Source organism: Hippichthys cyanospilos, chromosome 10 (genome assembly GCF_059441005.1).
Source record: "Hippichthys cyanospilos isolate Australia breed blue-spotted pipefish chromosome 10, RoL_Hcya_1.0, whole genome shotgun sequence".
NCBI classification, from domain to species: Eukaryota; Metazoa; Chordata; class Actinopteri; order Syngnathiformes; family Syngnathidae; genus Hippichthys; species Hippichthys cyanospilos.
Window position 1 is genome coordinate 16,347,501 of NC_142378.1, and position 22,111 is coordinate 16,369,611.

The following is a 22,111-nucleotide window of genomic DNA, read 5'->3' on the forward strand; positions in this document are numbered from 1 at the left end:
AAAAGCACAACAGCCATAGAATTCACAACCCTGTTGATTTCTTGGGCTTTTCCACTATTTGATGGTGCAATTGAAGCACCATCAAGCTTTGAACCATGTGCAAACCAATTGGCTGCAAAGCTCCATTGCTTCACGAAGGTTCATTTGGCTATATATATTGGCATATATAGCATATAGCATATATTGGCATATAATTTATTAAGTGTATTGAACATGGTCGTGGAACTTGTAAGTCAAGACACCATTGTACCTGTGATTTTATTGCGAGTTGTTCACGACCCACCTGTTGAGAATCCCTTCACAGGAGGATGGCAAACTACCCCTTTAGAGTACGTATTCGTTTCTCAGTTAAGCAATTACTCATTGGAAATCCGTGAGTGGCATGTAATTATAGAAGACATTGTCGAGATGCATCCGTATAAAAGTAGCCAGTAGATGTTACTGATCCAAGCAACACATTGCTTAAAAAAAAAAGTCTCAGCCACACTACCTGTGGCCGCTTGGATGGATGAAGACGGCCTCGGCGTTGTATTGTATATGGATCAGAAAAGACGGACGCCGGGGTGTCGAGCTAGTGCATATTAGAGAAGCTGTTGCGTGTTACGAGCACAAACTGCATCAGTATGGGTCTAAAAAGCTTTATTTCCACATCAGTGTTATTTGACAGGGTGGATTTGGGCCGCCTAGACCGTACGTAGTTTTTTTTGCCCATTTTTCCACAAACACATACACGGTAAAGAGTTAATCATATCGTGGGAATATGAATATTTACTGGTTAGGATTAAACGAGCAGTTCAAAGCCCGTTGGTTTCGCTTTGTGACAAGATGAAAGTGTCACTACCAAAAACAGGAAACAAGCACGGCGTAGTGAGACGCGACAGCACGTCCTTACCTGATAAACAGCTTTTTTTTCCCCCACTCTCCCCTTGTAGTCTCGCACGTCCCAAAAGCCTGACGCACGTCGGTCACACGATGATCATAGTCCCAGCTGTAAAGCGGAGAAACGCAAAAGAGTGTTGTGTTGAGCAAATGGTGAAGATCCGGAACTGGCGCCACTATGACCAGATTTGTCAAAATTTTCTCCAAGCAAGCTAATCACCACACCCATGAAAGTGGGAACATGGCAACAGCCTACGCTGGAGGGGTGCCGTCCTCTCAATTGTGTGTCGAGATTTTCGCGAACAAAAATATCATGCAACAAATCGGAATCAAGCTCCATTATAGCGTATAGTTAATCTTTTGGTGGAAGTTGTTTAAGTGAAAATTAGTTTCTATGACGAAGGAATAAAAAAAAAAACCTACCCTGTCTGCAAATGGTACAGCCTGTTAGCTCTCCTTGTAAAAAGGGAAGCAACCAGGATACAGGAAGCAAATATTAAATCTCCAGAACTGGTTTCAAAGCAAATAAAGTTTAAACACGGATTTATTTAAATACCGACAGGCTGCCTAAGTCATTGATTCAATCAGAGCTGAAAAAACTGCGATACGTTGTATTTGCTTTGAATCAACAAACATTTCATAATACTGAAAATAGCAACAACTAACCGGCCACAATGATAAGCAATTATGTACACTGATTTTTAGCTGGAATGGTCTAAACAAATTACCAGGAAAAATGTACTCGCTGCTGTAATATGTCACCCAAAAATATTCAGACCACAAAAGACATACAGTCAAACACTTGGTTTGGACTATGCTGTGAAACAGCTGTGCCAAGTCTCACATTGGCACACAACGGCTGGGACTGCATCTGGTTCATTGAAACGGATCCCTTTCCATTAGGTTGGGATGAATTTTTAATGGGGCCAATGAAAGGGAGCAGTGGAGTAGGCTTTTCCATATCTCTGCACGAGCTAGAATCAATCGAGGGGAGATGAAAGTTGCCCAGTGCACGGTTTCCTTTCGAAGTGGCATGGGGTCAGATTAAGTCAGTGAATTCGCACCCAGCGGTAGTTTAGGTGTGTCAAACTGATTTGCTTCCAAACACATAATGAGGATTAGTGAGATACTGTGTTGTGTTGTTTTTTTGTCATGCCATTTATAAAAATGTGTCATCCCTAAAAATTTGTCCTATAAATTCCTTATATAATCATAGTACCATCATTTATTTCAGGTCATACCTGAAGTTGCTCAACACAAGAATGACATATATGATGCAATGACAGTTCACCAGTAATTCAATGATTGTGGTGCAATTTTTTGGTCAGAAAATAGTTGGAGGGGAAAACCATACACAACAGGTTAACTCTTCTGCTTTTTAATGTATCACCAGTGAAAAGCATCTGAATGCATTAGCCAGCCAAGATTCAGGGTGGATGTCCAAAGACATATCTTTGCCCAATCGGGTCACCCGGTCCATTGCTTGGCAACCATAAGGGGAGGGGGCAGATTGATATGACAAAAATAGAACATCAATAGCTTCATGTTTGAAAAAAACGAAAAAAAAAAAAAAGGAAAGACACGCATGTCGGTTCAGCTATAAATAGTAACTGGGAGCCTGGACAGGTTATGTTGTACAGTAGCTCAATTGTATTGTCATCTGCAGTACATAATGTATGACACCATTTTGCATCAATGCAAAATGAAGCAGAGTAACGGTCAAGGATTTGAATTTGTGGCAGTTTTATGGCTCTGGTTGAAATAATGTGAGCTGATATTACAATGCCTTCTAGTTATTAAGCAAACACAGAGAATGGCTATGCGAGAGCGTATACAATACAATATAAAGGTATGCTTCCTCTTGTTTTGTTTGAAGTCAAATTACTTTGGCATCTGAGACAAGGAATTTGAATGTGTCCTACCAAACAGTGAAGCATGCATAAGTACATGTAATATTTCTGCTAATGTAAAAACGAAACAAAAACAACCTAACTAAGCTGCTTAAAAGAAAATTATCCAAATGCAGGAATGATTAAACTGCAATGAAGAGGACATCATTTTGAAATACTTTTCAAATCATTTCATGAATTGTTTATTTTATTATTATATTATTATATATATATTTGTTTATTTCTTTTTGTTCCAAATGCAGTGCCAGGCCTAAATGACCGCCATTTAATATTTTCACTACATCAAAGGCAATTAAAAGGTGTAGCAACAGCAGGACCTAAAAAGGCTTTATCAGGGCTGTCTTATCCACCAGACATCGCCCGGGGAGGCTGGCCGTTGCCAGGGCAACCCTCACAAATGGCTACTGACGTCAAGAAGGTAGGAGAAATATCAGGGAGAGCCAGAGCTTCTATGCATAATGGATTATTGAGGGAAAAAAAGAACTGTCTTGAAGATGGTGAAGTGACTTAAAATATGCGTGTTGTGCTCGACTCACTGCTTCTTTCTGAGGTAAATTAAGGTTGACAGTTTAAAGCAGTAACTTGTCTGCTGGCAAACATGAAAATTACCATCTTCAGTCAAGCACAGCATCATGTGGACCACGTTATATTTCCGAGAACAAGGTATTCTTAAAGCTGCCAACAAGTGCTTTTGAACAATGGAGATTATGTGCAAACCGTTAGAATCGTAACTACAGTATGTATGACCGCATTTTCGAAATTAAAAACTGGGACAGTACACATTTGCAGAAAAATAATTATACAATAAATTGTCATTGGGAAGTATTAATAACACATTGAATCGCTGGTCAATCTGGTGACCAAAGGTTATCACTTTGAATGCTCGGTTGAAAGTTCAACAGCACTCATGTCACTGCACCCAGCATTATCCGGCCTTTTTTGCTAGGTCCCAGTCTTGTGCCAATGTAATAAAATGTGTATCCCCTGTCCCTGATTTGACATGTGGCTGTTCTGATTTTGGTTCGTCAAATAAATTATAAAATGTTGCTACATTATCACCTGCAATTGATCACACCCCCAATCCACTGCTGAACATGAGTGAGTACAGTAATTGCGTCTTTTCTGCCTTTCCACATTGCTATGGAATGCTGAACGTAATCTTTTTTTTTTTTTCTGTAAATCAATTGACACAATCTACCTCGTGGTCCCACATTGGAAACACGTTGTCTGAAAAGTTCAGATAGTGTTCAGTCTGACTATAGTGTATACAGGATTTCCCAGGACTCTTCAACATGGAAGCGGAACGTAGTTCCTGTTTGGGCTGTGCAGATTGAACCAAGTATCGATAAAATAGATATTAAATACAATATCAGTATTGTATCGAAAATTAAGCCTTAGTACCAATTCTTTACATTTATTTATTTTGGTTTCGCATGGTTCCCTCACGCAATCCCTTTTTACTGCATGGGACACGCTTGTTGGCCCTACATGTAACAATCATTTGTATTTTCAGCATTGCGTAGTACTATTTTGGAGCAGAATTTACTGATGTGTACATATTTTAAATTCCAGTTTGAGGTCTACCTGAATGGAGTTTTTTTTTTTTTTTTTCATTTCAATCTGTATGTGTGCCTCTCCATATTCCTTTATCAATATTATTATTTTTTTTAATTCAGGTTAATTGTTGAACTTTAATAATATTATGGCATATCCAAGAACTTGACAAGAAAGTTTGGTTTGAAAAAATATATATCATACACAGTACAAATGATTTAAAATACCATAATATTTTCAGTATTAGTATCGGCAATACTGGAACCAGTATTTACTTTGTATAGCTCAATACAAAAATTTCAAGTATCTCACAGCTCTAATTGTCATTCAGATACATAAATGTGATGCAAACATGAATGTGCAGGTAAATATGAAGAAATTTCCATTCATCCATCCATTTTCTATAGCCGCTTACCCCCACTAGGGTCACTGGCTTGCTGGTGCCTATCCCAGCTGTCTTCGGGCAACAGGCGGGAGACGCCCAGGGCTGGTTGCCAGCCAATCACAGGGCACACAGGGACAAACAACCATTCACACTCACAATCACATCTAATGGCAATTCGGAGTGTCCAATAAACCTACTATGCATGTTTTTGGAATGTGGGAGACCAGAGTGCCCGAAGAAGACCCACGCGAACACGAAATGAACATGCAAACTCCACATAGGAACTCCCATGCAGAAATTTAACAGATATATTCAATTTTAATTGCTTGTATCATATGAATCAGTAAATGAGCTAACCGATAGACTGGCTGACTGGACCAAAAAAAAAAAAAAAAAAAACAGATGCTGGGACGACATCTGTAGGAAAAAAAAATGGAGCTGATGAAATCCACCCAGACTCCGGACACAAGTTTCAAAGCCGGGGCTGTCCTAGTTAAAGACATCTAGTCACTCTAAATGACAGTAATGCGAAGCTGTACTACTTCTAAACATCATAGTCACATCCTTTGCAACTCATTTTCATCTGATTCTATTTGTTGTTTATTTCATTTGTTCTTGCGAGCTAAATTCAAACTTCAAAATGACGATGTTGAACATTGTTTCTGTGGTTTTGTTAGGCAGACCTATCTCAAGAATACATAGCGCTAAAGACTGACACTCACTATTCATCATATGACAGGTATTTACAGAGACCATGCCTACTTGCAATGTTTTTTTCTGTTGGAATGTAGATGTTCACTCCATATAATTACAATGCATAATATTTTGCTGTTTTCTTTTTCATGTAGGACATTACGACGCTGCACAATCATAACTGCAAGAACAGCTTGAAACGAGCCGAGTCTCGAAGCTTGCGGCAAAGCTATTTTGCATCATGAAGTGATAGCATACATAAAGAAACTAAAGCATAGATGAGTGATGTGTGATGAGACAAAGAATATTTGGAGTGAAACGTAGCGCAATACTGGAAAACTGAATGGTGTTTGTGGACACTGTTGTTGAAGGCAAAGTTAAATCAAAGTAATTCTTTACTATGTTCTATGCACCCCCACCAGTGTATATAAGGCTTTTTGATCAATGCTACATTATGGAATCATCTGTTTTGGAGTTTGGTCACGTGAGGTTCGTAAGTTGATCCAAGATTGATTGTTACCTGAGACCTGAGCAATTGTGATGTGATATTTAGTCAACATCAAGTGGCAAAATGGCTGCCCCTGAGACGGAATATAAACTGATGCATTTTGCTGCTTAATTTATATTCCACATATGCAATATTAATCAGAATGCCATTTTTACACATGTAGGGTTAGATAGAACATATTAATGTTGAATTATTTTAAGGTTGACTTCCCCTTTAAGACAGCTCGAAGCCCATTGTTTTTACATTCATTACAGGCTACTACTCCCTCGTACACCCATTTGCCACAATGTGGCAAGACAAAACAAAAACAAAAAATCCACAATTTACCTCCCCTGAGTCCACAATGCCATTCATTCAGGTTTAGAGATGACAGTTTATTGTATATTGTCTAACCTTGACAGCTTCTTGTCTAATCTCAGTTCTATTGTTGGCACACGAGAGACTGTCCAAGCAAAGGTTTGGTGAAGTGCCCTCATCATTTGTGTGATAGTGTCTGTCGAGATGTGTTGGAATCACAAGATTGGAGAGCTGGACACGGAATTAGGAGTCCGGGTTGCTGTATGCACAAAGCCAAATGTTACACCTTAAATGACTACTGCTAGAAATGAAAATGTAAGTGTAAATGGTTGTTTGTTTGAAAAAATTGCTTCTAAATTGGCTGGAATTAGCCCTAGCTCACCCAGAACCATAATGACAACAAGCTAAACAAAATGTACAAATGTTTAACTCAAAGGTGATACGAGCCGAATCTGAATCTTTTGGTTATTCATTGAATACTTACAGATAAAATGGCTTGGTGAGTGGTAAGTGTGAAGTGAAGGAATCAAATATTCAAAGACTCTTCTGTCTTGAATAAATCATTCATGTCAAAGCCCTGAAGGATCGTTTCGACCGAATGTGCAGTGAAGTGAGCAGTTTGTGGGGAATTTCCAAGACTTCTGCTATCAGAGTTGCAACAAATAAGATTAACATGAACCAACATGCTCTTAGGTTTCCAGAGAAATGAATCACGCATCAGGAACCGCTTGGAAGGAAACATTGAGCAACACAGATGATATTATGCCATCCTCTCTCTATAATAAATAGCTCTTGATGTAGCTGCAACACATTAAATTATGGTTTCATATCACCATTAGTTTGTCTTGACCTTTGAATCTAGCTCAGGTTCTAAACATTGCCTTGGCACAGTGAATTAGGAAAGATATCCATCTTCATCCTCCATCATCTTGGTTGTCGTTTGACAGAGGTTCATACCGTTGAAAGATACTTTTCTGACTATGAATAATTACATCTTTGTTCAACAAGAAGCTATTGATGGAATGAAGGCAAGGCCAAAAAAGAAGAGTTGAATTGACAGAAAATACAACAATAATTCATAATCTTCCTACCTATTGCGAGAAGAGCAGCACAGGAAGTGGGTGTTTTTTGTGGAGATCCTTAATGGCATGGACTTGAAAGAGTGCAGTGGTTTCGGGTCTTCCTTTTTCTGACGTGTGGAAGCTTCAGGGAGGAGCAGTAAATGGAGAGAGAAAAAGAGCAAGACAGAGAAAGAGCAGGGGAGAGAGAGAGAGAGAGAGAGAGAGAGAGAGAGAGAGAGAGAGAGAGAGAGAGAGAGAGCTGGAGTATGAGGCTTCTGAGTGGGAGCGTGAGCATATGGGAGGCTAAAAAGATGGGAGATGGAGTAGTATTTTTTTTTAAAGGGGCAGCATTGTGCTTCCACACAAATTAAGTTATCAATCGGCACTATTACAATAGTTCCTTTAAATTACCGGTGATGCAATTCCAGATCCAAAAGATGCCACTCAGTTAAAAAAAAAACAAAACAAAAAAAAACAACCCAACAATTGTGCAATACCTGTCCAAATGCACTCTGCCCCAATTTAATCGAAAGTTGCATTATTGCCTCTGTTTCTAAGTTTTGATGGATTCTTGAATAACTATTTTTTGTTGTATTCATACACAAAACGATGCTCAATGCCTATATATAGTTTAATATGCTAATTCTTCCAGAGCACTGCATGATTGGTGGTCCAGATATAAAACTTTGTCCTTATAGGGCGTTAGCAGAATGATTATATATATATATATATATATATATATATATAGATATATATATATATATATATATATATATATATATATATATATATATAATTGGCTGTGGTGTGATTAAAAGCGGGTCTTCCATGCAAGAAGCCCATCAAACCTGACTAAACTGGAGATGTTTTGTAAAGAAGAATGATAAAAAAATACCTTCAACCAGAATACAGACCCTCACTGAAAAATAGAGAAAACGGTTAGAAAATATGATTTCTACAAAAATAGAATCTACCAAATATATAATTTTTCTATTGAGGTGCCCAATGTTTGCACCTGACTACTTTTGTTTATGTAATTATTGCAATTAAATTTTATATATAAACTTTTTTATATTGACTTATGTATATAGGGCGTTATATATATTGTGTGTGTGTGTATATATATATATATATATATATATATATATATATATATATATATATATATATATATATATATATATATATATATATATATATATATATATATATATATATATATATATATATATACGAGAGAGAGAAAGAGCGAGAGAGAGAGATAAGAGCCCAAATATTAAATCTAAATTTATTTTTCCAGTCACTCTGGACGATTACAATTTTAACTGGTGTGCTACAGACCAACATTTAAAATTTTGAATTAAAATATTTTAGATTCTGTAAGAATCTCTGTTCAGTCAATAATGTAGTATACGTAAAAAAAAAAAAGTTTTAATGTAAACTTAACATTTGAACTTGTGCAGAAAAAGAGCTATTCATAATTTGTGCATAACTTCCTCAAATACCACAATTAAGCCCTTGATAACTATTGTGAATGAGTCTCGTAAACCACAAATTCAGCATTCTGGCACTTATTGCAAAACCTCAATTTTACAGTTAACTAATTTTAAAATTAGTTAATTGGTTATTTTTAAAATAACAAATTACATTTATTGCCCAGCCCTGAACGATTTATGTTAACTGTTCATATGAATGTGATCAGATTTTTTTGAGTCCATACATTATGATTTAAAAATGACTATTTCAGCCTGGTGGTCAACTTGTCATTTCAGTCGTGGTATTTTATAATACTTTAAATCATGCAGACTGTCCATGAGTGGCTCCCGCCCAACCATTTTGTTGCGAGAGGATGCCCAAAGAAACGACTTAATATTTTAATGTCAAATAGCAAATTTATTTAGGATACTTCACAAAGCTAACAAATTAGAACTATGTAGAACTGTATGACAAGAAAACGATCTAGTCAGTGTAACTCAAACTAATAACATTTTCCATTCCATTTTCTGAAGGAAAAAAGGTTCATTTCTTAGCACAACTCAATTTACAAGTGCTTGTACAAAACCCCTAAATCAACATGATTAAATCAGCATCTTTTTGAAGTTTTAAAATGTCAACAAACCATAAATCTGATTCATGTCTAACCTACAAACTACAGATGTAGGCAATACATTACATTTTCCAAATTTTAATGAAATTGACCATTTCTAATTCATAGAAGCCACGGCAAAGGATGATGTCATAATCTTCATTGCCTGAACAAGCTATAAAAAGCCTTCATTCAAACTTGATTCCCTGAGCAAGAGGGAGATCTTTGCTGTAGTTGATGGTGCAGGTTGAGCGCCTCATGTACTGTTTCCAGGAGTCACTACCAGACTCTCTTCCTCCTCCTGTATGTTTCTCCCCACCGAAGGCCCCTCCGATCTCAGCGCCGCTTGTGGGAATGTTGACGTTCACGATGCCACAGTCGGACCCTTTAGGTCCAAGCCAGCGGAAAATTCGCCCCAGATCTTTGGTAAAGATGCTGCTGGAGAGGCCCTGCTTCACCTCGTTGTTCCATGCAAACGCCTGTTCCTCGGTTTTGAACTTGAGGACATAGAGGATGGGGACAAATGTTTCGGTGTGGACAACCGGGGCATCATGAGCCAACCCTGTGATGATGGTGGGCTCCACATAATTTCCCGGACGATCCATCACTTTTCCTCCGCAGATGACGGTGCCACCTTGCTGCTTGGCCTTCTCAATTGCAGCAAGGTACTGTTCCACCGCTTGTTTGGTGTGTAGAGGCCCATACAGTGTAGTCGGATCCCAGGGGTCTCCAATGCGGACTTGCTTATAGGCTTTGCTGATCCTATCAATCACAGTGTCATGGACGCTCTCATGCAGCATCAACCTTCTGGTAGTGGTGCAGCGTTGGCCAGCGGTTCCAACAGATGCAAAAACGGCAGAGGGGACCACCAGATTAAGATCGGCATCCTCAAACACGATGATGGCGTTGTTCCCGCCAAGCTCCAGCAGCTTGCGGCCGAACCTTTCTTGGACCATCACGCCCACCATCTTACCAACTTGAGTGCTGCCGGTGAAAGACAACAGATCCACCCGCTCGTCCTTGGCCATGGCCGTACCAATATCAGCCCCTCCACAGGTCATAGAGCAGATGGCACCTGGCAGATTATTCTGCTCCAGCACCTCGGCAACGATTTTTGTAACAGCCACGCTTGTAAGAGGTGTGGTGGGTGCTCCTTTCCATAGGCAAACATTGCCACAAGTAAGAGCGAGGGCATTGTTCCAGCCATAGACAGCCACAGGAAAATTGAAGGCAGTGATGATACCGACAAGCCCAACTGGGTTCCACTGTTCGATCAAGGCGTGGCCCGGCCTTTCTGAAGGCAGGACGGGCCCGCCAATCATTCTCGACAGACCGACAGCGTAGTCACACACGTCAACATATTCCTGAACTTCTCCTACGCCTTCAACGTAGATCTTTCCCATTTCTAGAGACACCAAGCTCCCAAGTACTTTGATTTTCTTTCTCAGCCCATCTCCAATCTGCCTGACGATCTCCCCTCTTTTCGGAGCAGGAATATCAGCCCACAACTTCCAGGCTTCCCTTGTCTTCTGGACAGTCTCTTCATACTCCATCATCGTAGCTTGAGTTACTCTGGCTATAGGCTCGTTGTTGGCGGGGCAGTACGAGGTGATAACCTCACCACTGCCTCCCCAGCTGCCATTGTAAACGCCGGGATTGTCCTCAGAAAGTCCCAGCTCCTTCAGCCAGGCATATTTAGGCTGGCTAATTAGAAGACTTGACATGGCTGCTGTCTGGTGAACAGATGGCAATTTATTCAAGAGAAGCCTGCTGTGTCGGGCAATGGTCAAGTTGAGGCAGCGCTGCATGAGTGCTGCACAGAGAAAAATGAAAGAAAAAAGTTATTCCTGCAATTGAAAGTTGCTCAAAAAACAGGGAATAAAGAAAGCTGCGAAGTTCCCTTTATGGAATTTGTACAACCCCCCCTCCCGGAAAAAAAAGAAAAAGTTTTTGATATAAATATCTCTCGTAACGACTCATTCAATTGTGCAGGTGATCATAATGATGTGCTAAGTGGGTGTACAACATTTAATGGCTATTTAACATCGAATGTCAGACACAATCGATATTTAAAAAACATAGGCGCTGAATGTAATTCTCACAATATATATGAAATCGGCACTTCAGTTTTCTGTTTCTTACATTAACATGCAATGCATAATTTCGTCCCTGAGGATGAGCATATTTGACCCCAAATTGTAACTGGTCGAAAAATGAATTCTAACTTCAATCATTGGTGTAATCGTGCAATATTGCCCGCATTTTAACGGCTTGTACGACTTCGAAACTCCACAAAGTTGGCGTCCTCGTGATATGACGCCTATCTATTTTCAACAAGTGTCATGGTCGCCCAGATTCATGACACGCTACCGAATCGACCGTGGCTCAAGGTCTTGAATTTGATGTTTACCGAATGCCACTGTCGTGCCACATGACGTAATAACTCGTTTATTTTCTCCACCAATTTCAAAGAGTAATTTTCCTAACGAATACCATGCCGCTTTTTCTACTTACTTTACTGTATAATACGCAAGCCACGTCCGCTACTGAGCATGGAGAGACAGTCGTCCCCTGATTTATTCGTCATTACGGCTGCTCTCTGGTTGGACGGCCGCTATGACGCGAAAGTGCCGCCCGCTTCTTTACGGATCTATGCTAACGTACTGGAGCTTCTTTGTTGTGATTAGCCGTTTGGCTGTTGTGATTCTGCAACAATAATAAACATTATCACATAGAATCGCGCCGCTGTGAGCAATTCCAAGATGAGCGGCGGAGTGTATGGGGGCGGTGAGTAGCTTTTAACGGTCCCAGAAAGGATTCGCTTTTCCCGTGTTGACTTTCTTCGTAGCCATAGCTGGCGAACTACGCTAGCCATGCTACCGGTTCGCTGTATGGCTGGTATAACCTTATATATTCGCTAATCATACGTATAACCGTCAAATTTGTGTATGCGCACACTTAGTTAAGCCAAAGCGCGTTTTTTTGTAGCCATTCCACTTGTTGAAGCAGCCCTTGAATTGTATCGTTTCAGCACAATGAAATGAATGAAAATCGGCACGAAATCATACGTAAAACTGTTGTTACTCTGGTAAGCGGACCACGTGATATCTAACGCTTATAGTAGTTCAAGTGCAATGCGAGCATTTTATTCACACATTCAGGATTATGTCTCCGAAAATGACAATTAAGATACTGATTCTAAGTCTAAACTTAATTCCCTTGAACGTGATATATAATACATGGGGATAGTTCAAAGATGGACATAGTTACAGCAATTTGAATGTTGCCAAGTTGAAATCAATTTAGGTTTCGGCACAGTGATCTTTATTTATCTATACACTTCGATCACTATATTTACCCTTTGGCCGCTGGGAAACAAATGTCGACACCTTAAGTGGGTTGATCTTGACATCTCTGTGAAAAATCCGGAATTTCGTCTGTAACTCAAAACGAAACTCAGCAAGATAAGCTTGCTTTTCTGAAAACTCATCACATAACATCACTTACATACACTTTCTTTGTTTTTTCAAATCATCAAGACCACAACTGTAAATTACATGCTTATAAAATATAATTCCATGCCGCTTTGCTGATGCTGGTTGTATTTACGCCTAATGTAAAGTTATAATGATGGTCTTACTTGGCCTATTTTTTTTTGCAATAACAGAGGTATCAGATTGCCACAGTTAATGACTTTCCTAGACTGAGATTGGTGTACATATATGAGTGGTTCATTAGTTTTAATTTTATGCAATCACTATGTTATAAACTATGTACATTTGTTCATCATGTGGCCAGTCCAGAGCATTTTGCATGAAATCAGTGAGGATGGGCTCAGTTGCTTACTCATTCATCATAAGAAAATATATTTTTGTCTGTTCGTATTTGCAAATTGTCTGTCAGTGGCCCACATTTGTGGGAGTACTGTGTTCTGTAGCACAGTAGGCTGAGGAAAATATTTATTCTGAAAGCAAACTGCATTGTTATCTTGTATTTTGTCCAGATGAGGTGGGAGCACTCGTGTTTGACATTGGCTCATACACGGTGAGAGCTGGTTATGCAGGAGAAGACTGTCCCAAGGTAAGACGGCCTCTAAGACAGCCCCCTCTCGGCTTCTCCATCTTTTCTCATGGAGTATGTTGATGATGTCAAGAAAAGAGGTCCTTTACCCAGGAGACAGCATAGATCAAGTGCAGATCTGTGTGGATGACTTGCTTGTTTCTGTTTTAATTTATGGTTTTTAATCCAATAACAGGGAACTTTTTTGGTTAAAAAAAATCAATGTCAACCTCCACTCTATCGGAATTAAAAAATAAGGCAAAAGAAATACCCAAATATATAAAATAAATAAATAAATAAATAAAATAACTTGTCTTTTGTTTAACTGTTTCTGTCATATCTTATTATACTTTAGAGTCTTTTGAGTAAATTTGTATGTTTTTCTCCCTTCAAGGCCGACTTCCCCACAGTGATCGGTGTGACCCTTGACCGCGAAGATGGCACCACTCCTATGGAGACGGATGGTGACAAAAACAAGCAGAGTGGCACCACTTACTACATTGACACCAACCAGCTTAGGGTCCCAAGAGAGAGCATGGAGGTCATGTCACCCCTCAAGAATGGCATGAGTGAGTATTTGTGTGTGTGTGTGTGTGTGTGTTGTCTTTTTACCCTTCCAAAAATACAGTGGAGCTCCCGTGGCCAATTGATGGGAAAATATAGAGCACACTCAAAAGCCACACTTCATTTCGTGAAAGTCGGTGAGAATGCGTATCTCTTTTGATTTTTATTCTGCGTTTTTCTGCTTTTTTTTTTTTTTTTGTCCAAAAGGCATACTGACAGAAGCAATTAAATTAGTGGAAATGTGGCTATATTGCCTACACGTGATTTGACTTAAATCCATATAATCTGCACCAGTAAATTTGACTATAGTGTCCGCAAATGTAAAGTATGTTGGCCCAGCTCACGATGCTCATCAAGATGACCCATGGAGATAAAACTATTTCAAGGCCATCGTGACACCAATTTTAATTGCAGCAAAGCGGCAGTGTGGGACGTTTCGTCTCCCTTAGAGGGCTGACCTGGAACATCGATGTGCGCAGCGCAAATTACTGTCTAAAAAAACTCCCCATTGCTCTATTTTACATGATGAAACTGACCCAATAGTGACGGTGGAAGAATCATGTTTTTTTTTTTTTTTTGTTCCTGTGGCACACAAATGCAGTAAGACCTTCAGTGCATGTAGGGCATTTCATCTTATTTATTCTAAAAAGCTAATGTTATGATTATTCTGCAGATCTGGGGTGTCAATTTATTTTTAAATCCCAGGCCACTTTTCACTGTTTATGGTTGCGGTTAAAATATGGTATAATATTATACCGGAAATTGTGGTTGGGTATGTATCTAGTTTACAGTACAGTAAAGGGGAACAAAAGTATCTGACGAAACACTTTATCACTGTTCACAACAACTTCACAATATTTAACGTGTATAATATTTAATGTGGAATCAAGACATGAGTAAGTCATATATTATATTACAACAATGATTAAAAACACATCTGCAATGCTCACTTTACCTCTGAAAACTGTTGGTCCTTGGGACTGACAATACTATTGACCTATGGGTCTCGACAGAATTGTTTGGAGTCCCAAAAATTGCTCTGTAAAAAGGACAAAGTAAGTTCAAACTGCATTTACATGACGTGAGGAAAAAAACAAAACTGATATTAACAAATGTCACAGTAAAATTGAATAAAATAGAATGTCGTTACATGTAGCATCCGTCATCATCTTCTTCATATTGCAACCACTGATATAACAGTCCATTTTAAAAGAAAAGTACCCTTTTCTCTCTGAGGGTTTGTTTGTTTATTTTCAACTTGTCTGTTTTGTTCCTCTTCTTGAGCTTCTGAAGCATTTTGTTTTTGCTTCTTTACCTCTTGGCTAATTGTTACCTAATAGTGTATTATTTGACTTGTCACTGATACTAAAAAACATATCTGAGTTTACTTTGATTTGGGCATAAAGAATAAATAAATTAATTAAATACTTTAAATAATTTTGGCTCACAACTTCATGATAGGGAAAAACGTTTTTCCTCCTGAACTTTGCCAGCAGTTTGCCAGCCCGTTGCTGGACATAATTTCATATTATTTTTTTATGTATTTATTTATTATTATACTCAAAATTACTGCCTTTGGGGTTTGACAAATCATTTTACTATATTGGTATTATATCTGTAAAAATAATCAATTTCTATTACATAATTGCTTTGAATTTGGTTATTGTCGCACTATTACACTTGCTCTCTATGTAGTACTGTACATTGATTCATCTTTTTTTTTTTTTTTTTTTTCTAAATACCTCCATCGTAGTTGAAGACTGGGACAGTTTCCAAGCCATTTTGGATCACACCTACAGGATGCACTTCAAGTCAGAACCAAGCCTGCATCCAGTACTTATGTCTGAAGCATCAGTGAGTTCATTTTTCCACACTCTCAAATTTTGAGTAGATGATATTGTGTCTTTTTCTCCTATCAAATGACGTGTTTTTTTATTTACAGTGGAACACACGAGCAAAACGAGAGAAACTGACTGAACTCATGTTTGAGCACTACAACATTCCCGCCTTCTTTCTTTGTAAATCAGCTGTGCTGTCTGCGTATCCTTTATGCTGTTGCCTGATCCCTTAAAGTTGTAATACACTGTTCCATCATGCGTGCCCCACTAGGGATAAAACATTGTTTGCCTCACAGTTCAAAACCCTGATGCTCGAATTCTGTCTTGAGGCTTCCTGTATGAAGGTTGCATGTTTTCCTCATGCTTGAGTGAGAATTCTCTGGCTACTCTCTCTGGCTACTCCAGCTTTGCCCCACATCCTATGAACATGCATTTTAGGTCTATTGAATCTAAATTGCCTATAGGATGTTCCATATTGGCCACATGCATGTCATACATGTGTCGCTATGATTCCTTTACTTGGGAAAGCTTTGCCAATGGGCGGTCTACAGGCTTGGTCTTGGACAGTGGCGCCACACACACAACAGCCATCCCTGTTCATGATGGCTACGTCCTGCAGCAAGGTACATTTCAATCCTTTTGAATTCATACATTTTATATAGTTTGTAAAACTGAATGTGCAAAAACAACCCTTGACCATACCTAATGTTTTGTCTTGTACTTTTCCTTTTGTGGGATTCATTAGCCTAATGAATGATGGATGTATTACGCCACCGACTGATATTGTTTTTCCTCTGAATGAAATCGATGTAAATTGATGGTTGAAAGGTTTTTACAGGTTCATAATTTTCTTTCATACAGTTTACTCATATGATTTTTAAAGTAAGTTAATGGTATACCTACATGGGCATTTGGTTGGTAATATTTATAGAATGTGTGAAACGGGTATGTAATTAATTTTATTGAGCGGGCAGCACGTTGCCGTAGTAGTTACAACATCAGCCACACATTTGTCACATTCTGGGTTGGATTCTCAGCTCTTGGCTCATATGTACAGTTACATGTTCATCTGTGCTTGCATAGGTTTTCTCGTACCCTGTCCGTCTTCCTCCCACATTCCAAGATCATGCTTCGGGGGCACATTTTTTTCCATTAAGTTTTGGTTTAACCCCCAATTGTATCAGTATTGGGCATTTTCTTTTGGAAGTTCCGCTGTGTGTATTGATTGTAAGTTACTGGAAGTTGTATTTGTTTTTCTTTGACAGGCATCGTGAAATCGCCCCTAGCTGGAGACTTCATGAGCATGCAGTGTCGAGAACTCTTCCAAGAGTTAAATGTTGAAATAATTCCACCTTACATGATTTCAACAAAGGTGAATCCCACATTATAAAGCTATTGGGTATGATTATGTAATTATCAGACATAGTGCCTGTGTATGTTGCTCGTCACTTCAGTGAATTCTTTTGTAAGTTTTTGTCAACTGAACTGTAGTCTAAATGTTTATGTGCACCAAATCAAATGTACCTTCACCTGCTCAATCTTAAGTAGGAATTCACACCACTATTCATAACCCCAGGATCCAGTGCGAGAGGGATCGCCAGCCAGCTGGAAGAAAAAGGAGAAACTACCTCAAGTCACCCGCTCATGGCACAACTACATGTGCAATGTTAGTAAAAACAGCAAGTCTTGACAAAACACAGCTTTACACAACTACTCATACTTAATGCAAATTGTGTGTTCTCTGTGATTACAGTGTGTCATTCAAGACTTCCAGGCGTCAGTGCTGCAGGTGTCTGATTCGCCATATGATGAACAGTAAGAAATTGTTCTTTTTCATCAACAGGCTCTAAAGCATTTCCCTACATGCATATGCATGCATTTTACCGGAAGTAGCAGTGCTCTGATTATGTTCACACCTATGGATAGTTCAGAGGCAAGAGACAAGATGGCGTTACTTAGAGAAAAACAAATATTTGCAACCAGGAACTCCTAAGCCATATGCACTTCATTTGTATACTCAAAATCACTTTTGTTTGGTTGTGAGGATAAGCGACTCTAGAAAATGGATGGATGGAGGTTTTCGTGCTAAAGGCCTCTGAATGAGGACAGTGACTATCCTCCTCTTCCTTCAGGGTTGCTGCCCAGATGCCCACAGTGCACTATGAACTGCCCAATGGCTACAACTGTGACTTTGGAGCCGAGAGGTTGAAAATACCAGAGGGCCTTTTTGACCCCTCTAATGCTAAGGTAGTCTTTACCTCCTTTTATAGCACATGGATGATGTAGATCGGTGAACATCACGCACTCTGCTTTGTAGGTTTTGTGGTTTGTTTGGGTGTACTAACAGTGTTTCTTGATCCAATTTCAGGGTTTGTCTGGAAACACAATGTTAGGAGTTGGCCACGTGGTGACAACCAGCGTGGGAATGTGCGACATTGACATTCGGCCGGTGACTATTGACACAGTCTTGTTCTCAGCATTATAATGTTTATTGGTGCATTTAAACCTAAAGGTTTATCATTGGAAAACACTAACTGAGGATAATCATTGTCCTTTGTGATAGGGTCTGTATGGCAGCGTAGTAGTGACGGGAGGAAACACGCTGATTCAAGGCTTCACTGACCGCCTCAATAGAGAATTGTCTCAGAAAACGCCCCCGGTGTGTGCTCAGCAACTGCCTCTTTTATATTCTTTTGAAAACACACCAAAAAAAACAGAACGTTAAAACAATCAATGGCCGTTTTGTTTTTTGACTTACAGAGTATGCGACTGAAGCTAATAGCCAACAACACCACAGTCGAACGCCGGTTCAGCGCATGGATTGGAGGCTCTATCTTAGCATCACTTGTAAGGCCAGAGAAATTGCTTCTGATATATAATATCTGATTAGACACCCCAAATGACTCCTTTGTCTTCCAGGGAACCTTCCAACAAATGTGGATCTCCAAACAAGAGTACGAGGAGGGAGGAAAGCAATGCGTGGACAGAAAGTGCCCTTGATTTCTGGAAAGCCAAAAATACAGTACTGTAGAGTGCCATTCAAATTTATTCATCCCCCTTGTGCATTTTTATTTTTTTGGGGGGGGGGGATAAAAGTACACATTTTCATCTGTTTTGAAGAGACAAGCACATTTGAAATAGTTTAATAAAGCTATTATCACCATGGTATTTATTTAAATTCAACATAAAATGCTTCTTTCAACCCCCTTTCTCAGACATACCTAACAAAACTGAGTAAGGGTTCCATTAAATCATGCAAGCTGGAGACAGCACATTTATTCCTGGATTGGCTAGAATTTTTTAAGTGAATTTTGACTGAGTAATATATGGATTTATTAGGGATATCCAGATTCCAATCATGTAATCGGAAATTGGGCTCAATTACATAATTTACTTAAATTTCAGCATACCAGAATCACAACCACACCTAGAAGTGGCAGGGGTAAACATTGCCAGGTATCGGATCAGGACTTGGTATCAGCAGAAATAAAAATCAGGTGACTGATTGGAATTTGGTTCTGTGGAGTGATGAAACAAAACTGCAACTTTTTGGCCTATCGAACAGCAGTATGTCTGGAGGAAAATGGATGAAGCATATGCTGAAAAGAACCCCCCGATCTACAATCAAGTAACTGTAAATATTAGCTAAAAAATACGGTCTGTGAGGAAGTGGAAGCCTGAATGTCACCAGACCGTCCAACAGGATATTTGTTTTAAGAGGAGATTGCAAAACGCACCTCTAAGAATATGTCCTCTGAAGAATATGCTGCCTGAACCTTGGACGACTTTACACAGTTTTGTGCAATTTGTGTTCTAAACAGATGAACAATTGTACATTTTGCTAGTGATGATGACGAACGACTGTACATTTTGCTAGTGACTAAGACGCTAGTAATGTACCATGGGGGTCGAATAATTTGGATGGCAACAGTAAAACACATTTTGTATTTTTTTTAAGCTGTTTGTCTACATACCATGTTTTGTGGATGTGCTGTAGTAACATACATATTCACAATCAAGTCGATCACTTTGTTGAGATTAAAGTGAGATTACATTTCTTTGCCATAACGATTTGTGTGCTGCCTTACGTTCAAATGAAATGTGGTTTACACAAACCTCACAGCAGCTACAGTAAATATAACCTTAGGTACATTTTATTTTTGTAATTTACATTTTTTTATTTTGGGAAGGCTCACATTTCCCAATACGGCAAGATTGGTTCCCAATGTGTATAACATTTGTCCTTTTTTTTTTTTTTAATACACATGATACTGATGAAGTACTTTTTCAAGTTCACTTTGCATTATTATAGGGAGTGTTTTGTAAGAACTTTTCCAGTTGACGCGACAGTCTGGTGAATAAACATCTGTAAAAAATGACTCAACAAAGGCCTTGTTGCCACAGTGGGAGTTTTAACTCAATTAAACTAAATGTTCACTGCTAAGGCGGTCTATCACATTATGAAATGTCCTTAGAAAAAGGAATTAATGAATGAATCCATATTCAATAGTAATAGTTTATCATACATGATCATTTTGTATCTTCATAGTCACGCAACAGTTACAGTCCATGCAGTTAAGTGTTGATGACAGTGAATTGTATTGGACACGAACGCCTTGGAAGGTTTTCACGAAGCTGGAACCTTCATCTGGGGGAACATTTCCTTAAGTTTTGCCAGCTTTTTCTTCTCCGTGTTTGCTTTTCTGACCTTTTTCCTTAAGAACTTCTCAATGCGTAACCTGCAAAACGAGCAGTACAAAGATAAAGGGCATTTAATGTATAAGAGTTTTAAAACAAGACATCTTGAACATTTTATCTTACCTGATGTGTGGTTCAACAAACTTGGGTGTGAAAAATCGCTTTCGCTTGTATCTTTTATTCATGTACCAAGGAATGGCATACTCTTTGAATCGATACCTGGATGAGGGAAAACATTAACAATTGAAAAAAGGAACTGTTTGTTGAAAGAATGTCTGGTCATTTTTAGTCATTTCACTGACAATATAAGACTTTGCAAAAATGTTTGGTCGTCCATTGAATGTGTTAGTGAATATGCTCTCACCAATAGGTATACCCAAACACATTGTTCCTCCAGGCACCAGGTCTGCCCTTTTCCTGGCCAGTTTGGAGCAGACGCAGTGAAGTCTCTCTCTCGGTCACCACCGTTTCTAGCCTGATCATAGACCGCTGCACCTAAGAGTAGGAAAACATTTTTTTAAAGAAAAAAAATGCTTGTAGCAATGACTAATCTGCCTTGCTGGTGAGGAAGTCATTCCGCATAATACTGACCTTCCGTAGTCTTTCTGGACTCGGCATTGAAACCCTTTGCCTTTTTGACTCTTGCTCCAGTGTGAGCAGCATGTTCCTTTCTTTTAACAGCACATACCTGACAAAAACCAAGCCAAAGACACTGCCAAAAATGTGCATTTACATATAACGTAATCTGTAGAACAATACCAGAGTTTGTGCAAGTCCTCATTGCTTTTCGTTCTCAGTTGACTGGCAGTCCATGATGCACCTGCGATAAGATAACCCCGAAATACAAATACGAACAATGTGAGAAATATAAATTGTTGAACACAGTTAAGGGTTAATTTTTTGCTTTACCTGATTTCACCTTGCTTTCTCCCCAGTTCCCCGAAAGGTCAAAAAACTCATCCAGTCCCCTTCTGTGGATACTTGTGTGCAATGCGTGACACTGAACTAGAGAGATGCTGCTACTGTACCAGCACTGGGCAACAAGTGGTGACCTTTCCCTATTTTATGGGAGGGGGGAAAAACATGTTTAGTCATTTTTCATGTAAAATATGCCCACGAGGAATGCTACAATCACACCACGAAAAGCATGAAGTACACATTTTATTGTCTAAAGCTTAATCATGTTGCCAACTACATTAGTAACGACCGTCATGTGTCAAAGGACAGGTCAAAGGAATACGATATATATATTGGACAACTGGGAAGCTAATGATTACAAGCACAAATTTGTATACGCACAAATGGTTCTTACCTGCAAAGATACGGGCTGAGATTTGTCAAACTTGAAGAAAATCGTTGAATATCTGTCTGCGAAGATATTCGACAAACATTCTGCAACTGTTTGCAAAGACTCAAAACGCGTCCTGCGGAAAAGGACGCCGCCATCTTTACGAAACATACATCATCCCCATATTTCCCAGCATGCATTTCTGTATGATCATATATATATTTTTGTATGATCATGTGTATATTTTTTATGATATATGACGGTAAAAATTGTAAAATCCCGTCGCTAAAC

At 39.0% G+C, this 22,111-nt stretch overlaps 4 protein-coding genes across 5 annotated transcripts in view; 1 reads left to right on the forward strand and 3 right to left on the reverse strand.

Moving 5' to 3' along the window:
- Positions 1–7,426, reverse strand: part of LOC148417320 (guanine nucleotide-binding protein subunit beta-4) — a 33,752-nt gene extending 26,326 nt beyond the window's left edge. The window contains exons 1-2 of one of the 2 annotated variants that reach the window (XM_088425203.1): positions 7,318–7,426; positions 893–988 (exon numbers count right to left, since the gene is read on the reverse strand). The gene's annotated coding sequence lies outside the window, so the exon portion shown is untranslated. Of the gene's footprint in view, positions 1–892; positions 989–1,302; positions 1,362–7,317 lie in introns of those variants that run through there. The other variant, XM_088425205.1, reaches the window with a different exon arrangement.
- Positions 7,427–9,159: 1,733 nt separating this feature from the next.
- aldh7a1 (aldehyde dehydrogenase 7 family, member A1) lies at positions 9,160–11,969 on the reverse strand. The gene is made up of 2 exons (XM_088425534.1): positions 11,888–11,969; positions 9,160–11,186 (listed from the first exon to the last, which is right to left on the reverse strand). Exon 2 carries the CDS (start codon positions 11,179–11,181, stop codon positions 9,562–9,564), a length of 1,620 nt encoding a protein of 539 aa, XP_088281660.1. The 5' UTR covers positions 11,182–11,186; positions 11,888–11,969; the 3' UTR covers positions 9,160–9,561.
- A 25-nt stretch (positions 11,970–11,994) lies between these two features.
- Positions 11,995–20,213, forward strand: actl6a (actin like 6A). The gene is made up of 14 exons (XM_088425535.1): positions 11,995–12,160; positions 13,377–13,453; positions 13,827–14,001; positions 15,750–15,850; positions 15,939–16,036; positions 16,363–16,457; positions 17,100–17,206; positions 17,411–17,500; positions 17,588–17,649; positions 17,967–18,081; positions 18,203–18,283; positions 18,398–18,493; positions 18,595–18,681; positions 18,754–20,213. The coding sequence occupies exons 1-14, from the start codon at positions 12,136–12,138 to the stop codon at positions 18,832–18,834; spliced, it is 1,290 nt and encodes a 429-aa protein (XP_088281661.1). The 5' UTR covers positions 11,995–12,135; the 3' UTR covers positions 18,835–20,213.
- On the reverse strand, positions 19,973–21,994 carry mrpl47 (mitochondrial ribosomal protein L47). The gene is made up of 7 exons (XM_088425536.1): positions 21,845–21,994; positions 21,442–21,590; positions 21,292–21,352; positions 21,124–21,220; positions 20,897–21,027; positions 20,656–20,751; positions 19,973–20,573 (listed from the first exon to the last, which is right to left on the reverse strand). The coding sequence occupies exons 1-7, from the start codon at positions 21,976–21,978 to the stop codon at positions 20,462–20,464; spliced, it is 780 nt and encodes a 259-aa protein (XP_088281662.1). The 5' UTR covers positions 21,979–21,994; the 3' UTR covers positions 19,973–20,461.
- Positions 21,995–22,111: the final 117 nt, after the last annotated feature.

Excerpts from the sequence above, each read along its gene's own strand:
- mrpl47 (XM_088425536.1), bottom strand. The coding sequence starts at position 21,978 with ATGGCGGCGTCCTTTTCCGCAGGACGCGTTTTGAGTCTTTGCAAACAG. Across the intron at positions 21,591-21,844 it reads CTCAGCCCGTATCTTTGCAG|GGAAAGGTCACCACTTGTTG; the intron begins GTAAGAACCATT and ends CCCATAAAATAG. Across the intron at positions 20,752-20,896 it reads GTGTTTGGGTATACCTATTG|GTATCGATTCAAAGAGTATG; the intron begins GTGAGAGCATAT and ends TCCCTCATCCAG.
- aldh7a1 (XM_088425534.1), bottom strand. The coding sequence starts at position 11,181 with ATGCAGCGCTGCCTCAACTTGACCATTGCCCGACACAGCAGGCTTCTC.
- actl6a (XM_088425535.1), top strand. The coding sequence starts at position 12,136 with ATGAGCGGCGGAGTGTATGGGGGCG. Across the intron at positions 12,161-13,376 it reads CGGCGGAGTGTATGGGGGCG|ATGAGGTGGGAGCACTCGTG; the intron begins GTGAGTAGCTTT and ends TATTTTGTCCAG. Across the intron at positions 14,002-15,749 it reads ACCCCTCAAGAATGGCATGA|TTGAAGACTGGGACAGTTTC; the intron begins GTGAGTATTTGT and ends CCTCCATCGTAG.